At 38.7% G+C, this 13,592-nt stretch overlaps 1 protein-coding gene across 2 annotated transcripts in view; it reads left to right on the forward strand.

The window, feature by feature from the left end:
* Window positions 1-1,940: 1,940 nt before the first annotated feature.
* LOC107552476 (ataxin 2-like) overlaps window positions 1,941-13,592 on the forward strand; it is a 13,678-nt gene continuing 2,026 nt past the window's right edge. Inside the window, exons 1-18 of one of the 2 annotated variants that reach the window (XM_016234366.1) lie at window positions 1,941-2,266; window positions 2,509-2,606; window positions 3,582-3,621; window positions 3,774-3,830; window positions 4,381-4,452; window positions 4,645-4,816; window positions 4,901-5,019; window positions 5,149-5,240; window positions 8,585-8,812; window positions 8,903-9,261; window positions 9,339-9,425; window positions 10,804-10,935; window positions 11,019-11,087; window positions 11,172-11,233; window positions 11,685-12,046; window positions 12,144-12,213; window positions 12,305-12,454; window positions 12,587-12,649. In XM_016234366.1, the coding sequence (XP_016089852.1) occupies window positions 2,246-2,266; window positions 2,509-2,606; window positions 3,582-3,621; window positions 3,774-3,830; window positions 4,381-4,452; window positions 4,645-4,816; window positions 4,901-5,019; window positions 5,149-5,240; window positions 8,585-8,812; window positions 8,903-9,261; window positions 9,339-9,425; window positions 10,804-10,935; window positions 11,019-11,087; window positions 11,172-11,233; window positions 11,685-12,046; window positions 12,144-12,213; window positions 12,305-12,454; window positions 12,587-12,649 (2,253 nt within the window). In that variant the 5' untranslated portion in view covers window positions 1,941-2,245. Of the gene's footprint in view, window positions 2,267-2,508; window positions 2,607-3,581; window positions 3,622-3,773; window positions 3,831-4,380; window positions 4,453-4,644; window positions 4,817-4,900; window positions 5,020-5,148; window positions 5,241-8,584; window positions 8,813-8,902; window positions 9,262-9,338; window positions 9,426-10,803; window positions 10,936-11,018; window positions 11,088-11,171; window positions 11,234-11,684; window positions 12,047-12,143; window positions 12,214-12,304; window positions 12,455-12,586; window positions 12,651-13,592 lie in introns of both variants that reach the window. The other variant, XM_016234367.1, reaches the window with a different exon arrangement.

Here is a 13,592-nt window from a genome sequence, read left to right on the forward strand (position 1 = left end):
AAAGAGCCACCTCTCCTCCAGCTGGAAGGGGTGGAGGGCGAGGAGAGAGAAGGAGGGAGAGCGAGAGCCATCGACAACCAGTACTCCTTCTTCTAAAACGGGGAGAACAACGAGGTGGGATAGAGGAGAGCCCTTCACAATCAGTTTTCAGTATTCTCCAGTGGAAGAACTGACCGATGGGTCACACGACTGAGTTATTAACACTATTAAACATGAGCTTTCATGGTGCGAGAGAGAGATGGAGAGAAAGAGAGAGAGAGACACCCAAACACATAAGCATATATGATACTGACGGTACTTTTTTTTTTTTAAACACTAAGTAACGGTACTACACTAAATTGGAGGTGCATTGTGAAAATGTTGGTCAGCTTTTACTAATTCGTTCTCCAGTGTTTGTCAGTGCGAAAGTTCCTCTGGCGCTGCTGCATAAGGAAGGTACGAAAGTGTCAGCGCCCACACTAAGCTAGTGTTGTGTTTTTAGCAACTTATTTCTTGAAGAGTCCTTCACGTCATCGCAATGTCAAGTCATTACAGTGTCAGACTCACTTATTGATTTAGATGTCTAGTATTCTTTGACCCTTCGCACTTATAGAAAAGGAGTTTCTTTTTCCCCTCAGGTGAGCGGAGATTGTTACACACCAGCACTCTTGTTATTAGTATTATTATTATTATTACTGAAGCTTTTTAAGCTGTTTTCTTTTTGTTCTGCCACTGACAAATTACGAATGTCACAAATTAATAACTTTTCATTTCAATTGTACTGATTTTGCTAGTTCAGTAGCAGGCATTGCTTCAAGTTTAACAACGTCCATTTTTTGCCAAAAACATTCAAGCCCAATTCTCTGAAGTCCAGTAGTATTACTTCTTAAGGTTAATTACCATATTAAACATCTCCATAGTCTCCATTATTACCTCAGAGTCCTGATCTGTTGCCCAGCTCCTCTGCTCTCCCTCTCTTTGTGCCTCTCTGTCTTTACATCCTACCCTTCCTTTTAACTTTACAGTCTTTGGTTTTATTGGTTTTATTTTTTTTTTAAGCTAGAGTCCAGAGGAGGGAGAGAGAGAGAATGTCCTTCATTTAAAAGAGAAATTATTATTGAATACAAAAATGATAATAATTATGAATTTAATAATTGTCCAAATAATAGTATTATTTTTTGTTTGTTTGTTTCAAAATGCCTTTATTTTTGTTGTTTATTATATGAACACAATATTTGTTCTCCAAAATCTGTTTTCTGTTTCTAATTTTTTGTGCCTTTTTATCTCTTCTAACCTCTCTGTCCCACTGCTGTCTCCTTCAAACTGTGCTTCGGTTTCCACGGATTTCAGGAAAACTTTTGAAAAGGAAAAAAAAGATAAAGAGCCCCTTTCTTCTTGTGCCTTTTCGTGTCGTTAATTGTCGTTCCCTCTTGTTTTGTGCCAGTCATTCTTGATTTTGTGCCTCAATCAGTCTTTTTGCGGTGTCTGCCATCCAGTTCAGTGCCTGCATCTGTATTCTCCTGCTTTGTCTCTCTTGTTCTGTTCTCAGCTTTTTCAGTAGGTCTCTTCTTGATCCTACAGATCATTTATGATTTGTTTTCTCTCCATTTGCCCCATGCTCCCCCCTTTTATTGTGCCTTCTCTCTCTTTTCTCTTCTCTCTCTGTCTGTCTGTGCTGGGACCGTGTGTTAAGGTGGGCATTGTTGCCCACTCTGTGTAATTAGTTTCAGGTACTACATTGAATTAAATGATGATGATGATATGATATAATATAATTATACTGAAACAATATGTCTTGAGTTTTGTTTGTGATGTATAGATAGATGAACTGAGAAATTTGACTTTACTGCACTTTTCTTATTAGTATGGACGATTCTTTTGCAAAGCACGTTTAAACTTTAATGTGTGGCTGTCGACGTGATACGGGTCTTGTACGCCATTGCGTCATCACCCTACGTTTTACGCCGTCGTCCAATGACAATCAAGGGGTTTTGAAAAAAACAGCCTTCGCGTTTATCGCTGGCTTATTCGCGAGACGTGGTGCCGGCAATATTTAATAGAAAAATAAGGCTTATCTCTTCGTGTCCTGTTCGTGACAGAATATCGGACTGAACTGGACTTCGGGCTATAACGGAGATCGCGCTCGTGCGGATCTGAGAACGCTGCGGAAAAACAACAAAATAACACCGCGGGCAGGCTAGTCCACCTCCTAGCTTGTCATAGACAACAAGCGGAATTTAGCGGGCAACTCAGTTAGCGGCTAGTTATGTCTTTTCGCCGACAGAACGTGAGTACCACATCTAAAAATTGCACTTAATATTTACTAATTATACAATCGAGAATATTAAAACTCCTTAGATTTTATGGTCCAAATATTGTCGTTCTCCATTAAGCTTCCAAATTCGTATTTAACGTAACGTGCTAGTAAACCTGCTAGCCATTACCACTCGGCTAGACTTTTAAATATACGTAAATTTGCTCAATACTTAATTTGTGTCAGCATTTAAGAATCGTTCTGCTTTCTGACAGCAACCTGGACCCGGTGGCCGCAAAACATCCAATGGAACTTCAGGGTCAATGGCTTCATCCGTTCCGGGGAGTAACTCTAACAGACCCACCCCGGGCAGGTAAAGCACAAGTTGGGCTGCCCCGCTCAGAAAGTCCGCGGATTGTCATTTTAACACGAGGCCTACCGGTCTAAGTGGGCGTGTCCATAGCGCATACTTAATCTACTCCCTAGAACGCCGGGTCTTGTTAAATTAGCAGGAGCACTAGCCAATCGCAGCGAAGAATGTTTGAGTGACACAATTTTGAGCCAATGATTGAAAAGATCGTCGTAATCGGTACACATCCACCCAGAAATAATGTTGTCAACCAGTAGAATTGAGATTTTAATTGACTGCCATCTTTTCCAGCTTATGACTGCTCTCGGAGGCGGGTCATAGGGAAGGGCTCAGCAGTGTTTTGTTGTTGTTTTCCGATCCCATATGATTCAGTATTGTGCTCGACTTTCAACTTGAGCCATTTTAGACTTACGCCTTCAAAGAAGAGCCGGGATGCACGTGACAAAGTACAAACATTCGTATTTTATAATCGATTTGATTGATTGTAGTCAGGGGTGCGAAATGTGTACGTTTAGGCACGTTAATGTCAAGCTGTTTGTCTTGTCTTCGATACGGCATTTGCTTGTGGTGTTTGCGGGCTCCAATAACTCGCTTGTGCGGTCTGACGTAATTAAAACGCGCTTGGTTGGCTTTGTTTACACATTGACATTGCACTATAATATTTTGTCGTGCTGTGCAGTCAGATTCAATCTGATCGTTATTTTGTTGCTCGTGTATGATTGTCCTTTTGTTTTACCACGCGCTTCGGTGTTATTATTGTTGTCCACACATGTAACAGTAGAGCAATGCTTGCAACACCGGGGCTGTGTTTCACATTCTAGTTATGATTTGATGTAGCTCATGAATACAATAAATGCTTAATATACAGAAATCTGTTATAGTTTGTTCGTTTTTGACGTTCCTGCTGATTTGCATGGTGCAACACACACACTTTTATATATATAACTAATTATTTTCTTTTATTTTTTTGTCATGAAGAAACAGAAACTCTGTGAAGACTCCCTCACAGTCACCACCAGTACGTAAATCCTTACACATTTATAGACTCACAATTTCCCATTTAAGATTATAAAATGCCTTGGTATCCTCTAAATATTTGACTGCATTTTTGGACCACCAAATGCTAAAAGATTTTTGTATGTACTACTTTTCTTTTTTTTTCTTTTTTAGGTGTTTGAGGGTGTGTACAACAACTCCCGGATGCTCCATTTTCTCACAGCTGTGGTGGTGAGTTTGGGATGAAATAAATTGTTCAACTTTTTGTTTATTTGTTGCCTGTTGAAAACACCCTTCTTTGATAACTTCAATGTTTTTTTTGGTTCACAGCCTTTTTGACTTCAGGGCCCACAACAATATTCGAAGGGCCCATGATTTCTTCATTTGTTTTGATTTTGATTTACTGAATAAGAACTTCTTTTTTTTTTCTTTTTGATTTTGTGGTTTACTGGATAAGAACTCAATTTCTACTTGATAAAGTATTTAATAACTAAAATATATATAATATCGTTTTTTCAAAGCCCATGGAGTTTTATGACCATTTCATTAATTTACATGATGTTCACAGGTCTGGAAATCACACTTTTAAAAGTAGTCTACCTCATATATCCAGGCTTGTCTAGACAGTGGGAACCCTGTTTTGTCAAAGTAAAAAGTTTTGCCTTATTGTTATGCTTGTTTGGATTATTAAAAATTTTATATGATTTACCCCATCACTTCTCTAATTTGTTTTCCGCATTAAACAACAAAATACTTTACACGCATGCAATATTTCCCTCAGGGCTCCAGATGCGATGTTATGGTGAAGAATGGCAGTGTATATGAGGGAGTCTTCAAGACGTTAAGCTCGCGTGTAAGTCTTTCTTTTATTTAATATTTCAAAACCTGAAATATAGAATTCTGGGCTTTGTTCACACTGAACCAAGTTCAGATTTGTTAATCCAAATTTAATCTTTGATATTGACTTTTTTTTGTTGGTGATCTATGAGCAAAGCATCAAGTTTAATGTATGATAAAGTCTCACTCAGTGTCTTTGTATGTTTAGTGTGAGCTGGCAGTGGACGCAGTGCACAAAGTGAAAAATGAAGAAGGAGATGGAGGCGGAGGCACACCAGTCCATCCCAGGAGAGAAGAGATCACGGACACCATGATCTTTGGGCCTAATGACCTCGTCACTATGATCTGCAGAGATGTGGACCTCAACTATGCTACCCGAGGTGTGTACATGACTCCGTAGAAGTAGTATACATGTATGGTGTTGTAAAATATAGAAATATAAGGCTTTGTGTGCATGCTTTCAGACACTTTTACAGACTCCGCAATCGGCTCAAGAATAAATGGGGACCACAGAGAGAAGGTGCTTCAAAGGTGGGATGGTGGCGATAGTAATGGAGAAAATTTTGACTTGGATGCAGATGCAGTGAGTTCAACCAACATGCTTGTATATCCAATCATATGTGATCACATATTAGTGTATTTTTGGAATCAATTTCTTTAAGTATTGGTTGCACAGCTTTAAGCTCTTTACATGGCCTTTTCTGTCTTTCAGTCTAATGGCTGGGATGCCAGCGAGATGTTCCGCTTCAATGAGGAGACCTATGGGGTGAAGTCTACCTATGACGCCAGTCTCTCCATGTACACGTACGTTGATCTTCTGTCAGTTTTAGCCTTTTTTTTTTTTTTCTCAGAAAGACTGACCTTTGAATTAGGGCTGTGTGATTAATCGAACTCGTCATAAAATCGCGATTTGAGCTTGCGCGATTTCTAAATCACTTTATAGCGCCTATATGGAGCACGAGAACAGAACAGACCGGGCGGGCATACAAACGTAACACCAGGTTCACACACTCCGTCTGTGGTGCGTATTTTTTCCGCGCCCATGTTAACGGATCAGAGTGTTCACACTGCATGCGATTGCGGTCCAGAGCTCTATGACCAATGCATGGCAAAAAAAAATCCCTGGACACAGGATTTTTTTTCTTTTTTCTGCCATATGTCTATTCTAGAGACATTTTGTTAAACCTTTACTTAGTCATTATTTTGCCTTATGTTTGTTCTAGAGACATGTTGCAGCTTTTTGATAAAGCTCTAATTGGTTTTCTTTTGGAAATATGTTTCAAATTCACACTGAATGCATTAATGACTGTAAAGCATGTCTGTGTGTTAAAATCGAAGAAATCGCGATAGTTTATTTTTGTCCATATCGCACAGCCCTACTTTGAATGTTGGATGTGGAATATAGGGCCGAAACGATTAGTCGACATTATCAACAACATCAACCATAAAAGATTGTCTACAAATATTTTTGTTGTCGAGTAGTCGTTTGATCTCATGTGACCTAATGTAAGAGCCTGCAATAATGCAGTTTGACCAGTGTGGCACTGTAGTGCAAGACTGTAATTCAGCTCTCCTGGATGCAATTCAAGAGAAGAAGACACAGTGCTTCAGAGAAAACTAAGCTGCAACCTTCTGATCTCTCTCTTGAAATCAACATGGAAGTGGCTTAAACTGCAATTCATTGACTGGCCGCTAGAGACTGGCTCCAAAAGGGAGTCAGTCCCATAGACCCCCCATGTTAAAATGCCAAACTTTACAGCAGAAAAAAATGTTTACAGCCTGGTACTAAAAGCGGTTTTGGTCTATATAGCTAATTTTGCTTTTCATGACAACTGCGAGGGGCGTGATTTATTTTTTATTTTGTTTTTTTTAACTCATCCGTTTAAATTATATTAAGTCTTACAGTTCTGCATAATTAAGGGCGTGGTCACTTGAGTGACAGGTGGATTGCCTTTGCCCATTTTCGATTGCCAAGATGGCGACGACCGGCTCTGCCTACTTTAGGCTTCAAAAATGCCCTTCAGGTGACATCACGGACACTATGTCCATGTTTTTATTCAGTCTATGGAGCAAACGCAGCCGAACCTGAAGCTGCTAAGCAGTGTTTGGCTAAATATGTAAATATATGCTGCACGCTTTCCTCTCAATAATGAAATAAACACAACAAAAACTGACAGTGGTGTGAAAGCAGCAGTTAAAAACGCATCTGATTACAGTGATGTGGATGTTTGCACGAGCTCTGCAGTTCAGTGCTCCAGAAAAGTACAGTCACATCACATGTATTTAAATAGTACTTTATGCAATAGATAGCCTTAAATCAATCAGCTTTACAGTATTAAACATGAAAACCAGAGTCAGTGTTGCTTTTAGTAAGAATTACAACTTGATTTTCTGTTTTAAAGCAGCTCTCCAGTGTGGAGCTAGCTAATGATAAAATCTTTTTATTAGTGGAATTTTTATTTTATTTTATTAAAGTGGTGTTAAAGTTTGGTTTGTAGAGTTCAAAGCTTGATCTAGCTCAGGACAGTTTTGATTATCATAACTCTATACAGTATTTTAAGAGAGATTTTGTTGTGAATAAAATAGTTTATCCAAAAATAAAACGTCTCATCACTTACCTTTATTATGTTTATTATTTATATGGCTTACAAAAGGAGATGTTTGGCAGAATAATGTCATTCAGTTACTTTTTCATATAGCTTATTAAATAGTGAATGAGAGAGTTTCTCTGTCATCTCATTTTGTGTGCCAAATATATTTTTGTATAAATGAATTGTATAATAATTGTAAGTACATAATATGATTTTCAAAGGCTGAAGTGATTACCTTTATTTTTAGAATATGTATAACTCAATATTTTAACTAATTGCAAAAGCTGAATAATCAAAGTCTACTAATTAATCAGTGAAATAATCGATTATTAGTCGATTAATCGATTATCAAAATGATCGTTTGTTGCAACCCTAGTGGAAAATCCTTCTGTCCTTCAAAAGGATATTAGTGAAGAGGATTGTGCAGAACCTGTGCAAGCACGGCTTTTAATGGTAGGCCTATGTTTTTTGTTTGTTGTTGTCTCATACTTTTAGATATGCTGTTATTTGTAAATGCTACTGCTTATGTTAGCTTATAATATACTGTTTTATCCTGATTAAAGCTTTAATACAGTGGCAACTGCACGTGCGTCCATGTTTAACGCTTCTCATAACTATGTGAAAATAAGTATATAATTGTAACAGTTCATTGCTGAGCTGAATGAGAGAGAGAGAGATGCAGAGCGTGTGCAGAGCAGGGGGACGCGAGGAACAGTATTGAGAACCGCTGCTTTATAACATTGATTTTAAACTTGTGAATCCATTAGAATCGTTAGAAGACAGAATCACGATTCATATACGATTCGATTTTTACGTGCACCTCTAGTTTTCTCTTCCTCTTCTCTAAAGCAGCGCAGCATGGCCTCGCCCCCTGCTGCCTTTTCCCGGGGGCGGGGTTTATCTGGGTTTGTTACGTCACAAACCCGGGAAGTAACTTGTTGTAGTCCCTACCAGCCGTTTTTGTAGGCATTAAACTGCCAGAATTTTAAAAGACGATATCTCCGTTTGCATTGAACTTTCAGCTTCATAACTTTGCAGATATTGTTTATGCTCAAACAGCAACATTACAAACTAACTAACGTTAAAAAAGTGAAATCGCAATCAACCACCCCTTTAATATCTTTAATTCAGTTTTATTGTATTTTTGTAAAAAGTCTTAAATATCTTACGCAGTATAACTAAAGTCTTATCTTAAGAGGTCTTAAATTTGGGCATGGAAAAACACAAATCATGATACGGCTTAATGCCTATATTTAGATTAAACAGAAGTTTTGTATATTTTAAAATGTATTTGATTATATTTTGTATATTTTAACAAAAAACTCATAGAAACTAGTTTGAGTTCACATAGATCGCCACTTTACGGTGAACCATTGACATTTCAAAAATAGTTATGATGTAACAAAGCCTCATTTACTAAAGTCTCAGGATGTGCCTGTGAATATGCACAGGTCTTAAAGGCCTTAAAGTCTTAAATTAGATTTTTTTTTTTTTTATGCTGAAACCCTGTTCAAAGAAATCAAGTAAATATCATGTTCTGTTGCCTATCTCTTTTAGGGTTCCTCTGGAGCGGGGCAGCTCTGAGGGCTTCAGACAGAGAGAAGCTCGAGCCGCCCGATTGGCCAATGAGATTGAGGCTAGTACGCAGTATCGCAGCAGGGTGTCGCTGGAGAATGATGAGGGACGAACTGAGGAAGACAAATACAGTGCTGTGATTCGGGACAGAGACCGTGATGGAGGAGAAAGAGGAAGAGATAGTCCTGGGTTCTCCAGTGCTGGGAGCAGGTTCGAAGCAGTCTTTCTTTCCATCACTATCTCATCTAGTCTTTCTCCTTAGTATACTGATGATCATTGCTGTCTGTATCTTTGTTTTAGGGATGGCAAGTACATTCCTCTACCCCAGCGGGCAAGGGAGAGAGAAATGGGAGTTTCTGGAAGGGCCGAAAGAGGAGGCGCTGTATCCACCCTGCCTAATCGAACAAATAGACCTGGCCCCTCAAGCTCCTCGCCTAGACCTCTCGCCTCTGGTAGTGGTCAGCCCATTCCTCCCACTGATAGGAGCAGCCCTCTGTCTGTCAGAGGAGGATACTCTACACACCAATCACAGAGCAGCCTCCCTACGCAGCCCCGCCCCTCAGAGCCGGGTCACTCCAGCCCTCCTTCCCCACACACACTCCCGCATTCGCTCTCACACCCACAGTCTCTCTCAGACTCGGCCCGGCCTGTCAATGGAGGTAAGTTTTGCGTGTGCAAGCGACACATCATTTTCGATGTTTATGATGGTGTTGAACATTGCGTCAATCTCTTATAGTGTCATCCAGAATGTCACCTAAGTCTCAAAGGCCTGGACAGACCAACAGAAACCTGCGTACCTCAAACTCTCACTCCTCTCCTACAGGTTAAAATACACACACGTGCACACAATATACACATGCCTTCAACCAAGCTTTGTGGACTTTTTAACATTTAAAATTGATAACCCAGGGTCATCTTTAACCTTTAATTGTGTCCATTGTACTCTTTATATTTTACAGTGGGTTAGTAATAACTACATATTTATCAACCGCGGGTTAGTAATAACTACATATTTATCAACCGCAACAATGCAACCTTTTAGCTGTTACTGCCTAAATGCAAATTGAGTAAAACACCCTCAAGTGTTTATTTACAGTTCAGCAGTGATTCAATTATGCTTGTTTTAGTGATAATATTAAGATTATTTGTTAGGAAAAAAGTCAATTTGTCACAGGCCTACATGTAATTTTTTTTGTTTGAATAATATGATATATCATTCAAAAGTTTGAGGTCTGTAATAAGGTTGCATTTATTTGATCAAACGTACAGTAAAACTGTAATATTGTAAAATTATTATATGTAATTTATTGACAGCTGAATTTTCAGCATCATTACTGCAGTTATCAGTCTCACATGATCCTTCAGAAATCATACTAATGTTTATTTGGTGCTCAAGAAACATATCTTAATGTTAAAACGTTTTGCTGCTTAATATTTTTGTGAAAACCATGATAGTTTTTTTTCAAGATTATTTGAATGTGAAGTTCAAAAGAATAGTTATTTGAAATAGAAATCTTTTGTAACATTATAATTGTCTGTCACCTTTTGATCAGTTAAATGCAAAAAAAAAATAAAAAAATGTAATTGAAAATGTTTGTATTTCCAACCTCCATTCCCTTTTTTTTCTCTTAAATTAACATGATTACCTTTTTCTCTCTCTCTCTCTCTCTCTCTCATGTAATTTTTTTTGTTTGAATAATATGATATATCATTCAAAAGTTTGAGGTCTGTAATAAGGTTGCATTTATTTGATCAAACGTACAGTAAAACTGTAATATTGTAAAATTATTATATGTAATTTATTGACAGCTGAATTTTCAGCATCATTACTGCAGTTATCAGTCTCACATGATCCTTCAGAAATCATACTAATGTTTATTTGGTGCTCAAGAAACATATCTTAATGTTAAAACGTTTTGCTGCTTAATATTTTTGTGAAAACCATGATAGTTTTTTTTCAAGATTATTTGAATGTGAAGTTCAAAAGAATAGTTATTTGAAATGGAAATCTTTTGTAACATTATAATTGTCTGTCACCTTTTGATCAGTTAAATGCAAAAAAAAAATAAAAAAATGTCATTGAAAATGTTTGTATTTCCAACCTCCATTCCCTTTTTTTTCTCTTAAATTAACATGATTACCTTTTTTTCTCTCTCTCTCTCTCTCTCTCTCTCTCTCTCTCTCTCTCTCTCTCTCTCCAGTCTCTCGTTCCCCTAAAACAGATGCTCCTTCCCAGGACCCTCCTCTGGCTAATCCTACCTTCTTGGATACCTCTTCGGTTACTATGGTGACCTCCAAACCCACTGGACCGACCCCTCTGTTCCCTGTAGATGGTGAGATGTTACAAATTTGAGTGGTTACACTCTGTTCAATTGTACATGCATCCAACAATCTGACTCTCTTCCTGTCACTTCAGTGAATGAAATCCTGTCGAAGGAAAGGATGGAGAGTCCAGCTAGTCCTCAGGAGGGCAAGAGCAGCAAAGGTAATTCTGAAGTTGTATTACTCTTTCATTAATTTCACTGCACTTCTCATTTAGCTAAAAATTTTCTTTGCTCTCTTTTTGTAGTCCATTCAGACCAACAGAGATCACAACTCGAGGAGCTTCGCAAGTTTTCTAATGATTTTATTGTGAGTGTCATTAGTCTCGTATTAATTTTTTTAATTAACCTTGGAACAGCAGTCACCCAAGAATACCATTAGAGTGCGATCAAAATATTTATATATATGTATATGTTGCAGTAAATTTAAAATATATTGTTTCTATAGATATAATCACCAAATTAAAATTAATAGATTTATACTTCAACATTGTTCTTAATTCAATTGTTATTTGTAGTGCTTAACAGCTAAGTACAGTGTTGTACCTTTGTCTTTGTCCAATTTTCAAATAAGAAAAAAAATTCGGAGTCAACGCTGCTGGAAAAATTGGGCGTGCACTAATGCACACTATGGCAACCGCCCAGGACACTTAAGCATTGTGGCAGCCTTTTAAAAAAAATTTTTTTTACTTAAATTAATTCAGAATGTGAAACTATAGTATGTGTTTTTTAATTTTTTTTTCTCTCTTTTCTGATTTTAGCTTCCATCTAGCTCCAACCTTTCCAGCTCCAAAACTGCGACCACGGACTCTGCTCAAGCAAACCCCGCCCACAACACACAAACAGACCCTGCCCCTCCAACAGAAGCTAAAACAGCCCCTCCCACAACTCCGACTGCGGCGCTTCCAGCAGAGGATAGAAGTAGAAAGACAAATGCAGAGGGGGCGGCAACCACCACCCCTCCACCAGCCACATCCATCTCTGCACCCTCTGCCATGTCTGGCACTGCCATGCAAAATCCAACTGCAGAAGGGCAAACATCAGGGACGCCCCAACCTGCAAGGACCCCAGGCAGTGAGGAGGGCAAACCGGAGGCCTCTGAGAGATCAGAGGGCATGGCTGAGTGAGTAGAACATTAGTTAGTAAATAAGTCAAATCTGACAGCTACTAGTATTAAGTATGTTGGTGATTAAGGCATTTCATTATGTATTCCCACACAGTCAAGTGAAGAAATCTACACTCAACCCCAACGCCAAAGAGTTTAACCCCACCAAGGCTCCTCTCAACATGGTGAGAGCACTGATTTTCCCTATTTAATTTCCTCTATACAGCTGTTGAAAAGGTAAATGTGCCAAGCCAATGTGTCATGTCTTATTTGCAGGTGAAGCCCTCGGCCACTCCGACCCCGCCACGACCAACTCCGCCCAGCCCCACGGTGGTGTTGCAGCCCCCGCCAGGCCAGGGAGCCATTTACAACACTCCGTACCTGAGCTATATGTCGCCCATCCAGATACAGGGCCACTCTGTACAGGTCTCTATTCCTGCTGCTTATAGATAATTTCGGACAAAATTCAAGATTTTTATAGAGTGGTTTGCAAAATGTTATGTATTTTCTTTTTTTTTTTCTTCGCGCTCACTCTTTCTTCCTCTCTCCTTTTTGAAGGCACCTCAAATGTATCCGTATTCCATGACAACTGTTGGTCAAGGGAAGTACGCAAGAACAAAAGGTAATGCTTACATTACATGGTTCATTATTAGTAATTGCAATTTGTAATTGCTATTAATTGATATAACTTAAAGGGGTCCTATTATGCTCTTTTGCAAAGTCTTGATTTTGTTTTGGGGGTGTACTAGAACAGGCTCTCATATTAGGTTGTTCGAAAAACATTATTTTACAACACCTCTCCCCATTCTGGCATGAACGGCTCGAATAGTTCCTGTATCAAATGAAAGCCCGCCTTCTGAAATACGAAATGTGCTGTGATTGGTTAGCTGGGCCACTCATTCGTCGATATTTGTGATATCACAAATCCCGGAAAATATGCGTTGTAGTCCAAACGAGTCGTTCGTTGTAGTTTTTGAAAAGTGATTTCTGTTAAATAAAATATCTCCTTTTGATTTGGACTTTGAGCTTTGTAACTTTGCAGATCTTTTTTATGCTCACACAGCAACATTACAGACTATCTACAGTTGAAAAAGTGAAAAAGCATAATAGGACCCCTTTAACTTTGACCTTTTGTGTATTTAGCTGTTGTTGCAAAGACAAAAGTCTCAAAACCAAAGAGATATTCTTTATCAAAGTTAAGACTGCCACGCCCCCCTAAAACGGCTCGTTCTAACACACCCCCCACATATCTACCTCACTATGTGGAAATATTTGCATAATGCCGCCCAAATGTTCACGCAAAGAAAGAAGGCGTGGTTTCAGTAACCGCAGTTAGTGTTGAAGCAGCCATGTCAGGGAGACGCTGTGTGTTTCTAGGCGAAAGCAAAAGCATTTTATTTGGCCTTCCGAAAGTAGATGCATTTAGGAATCTTTAAGATTACTTGCAACAGAACAGCAATGCATTTTATGGACGACCGTTTTGTGAACCTAGGAGAGGAGGTCATTCAGAATCAGCTACTGTTTTGTTATTAGTTTAAGTATTTGCTATTGACTGTTCAAATGC

Source organism: Sinocyclocheilus grahami, unplaced genomic scaffold, assembly GCF_001515645.1.
Source record: "Sinocyclocheilus grahami isolate Dianchi unplaced genomic scaffold, SAMN03320097.WGS_v1.1 scaffold451.1, whole genome shotgun sequence".
Lineage (NCBI taxonomy): Eukaryota > Metazoa > Chordata > Actinopteri > Cypriniformes > Cyprinidae > Sinocyclocheilus > Sinocyclocheilus grahami.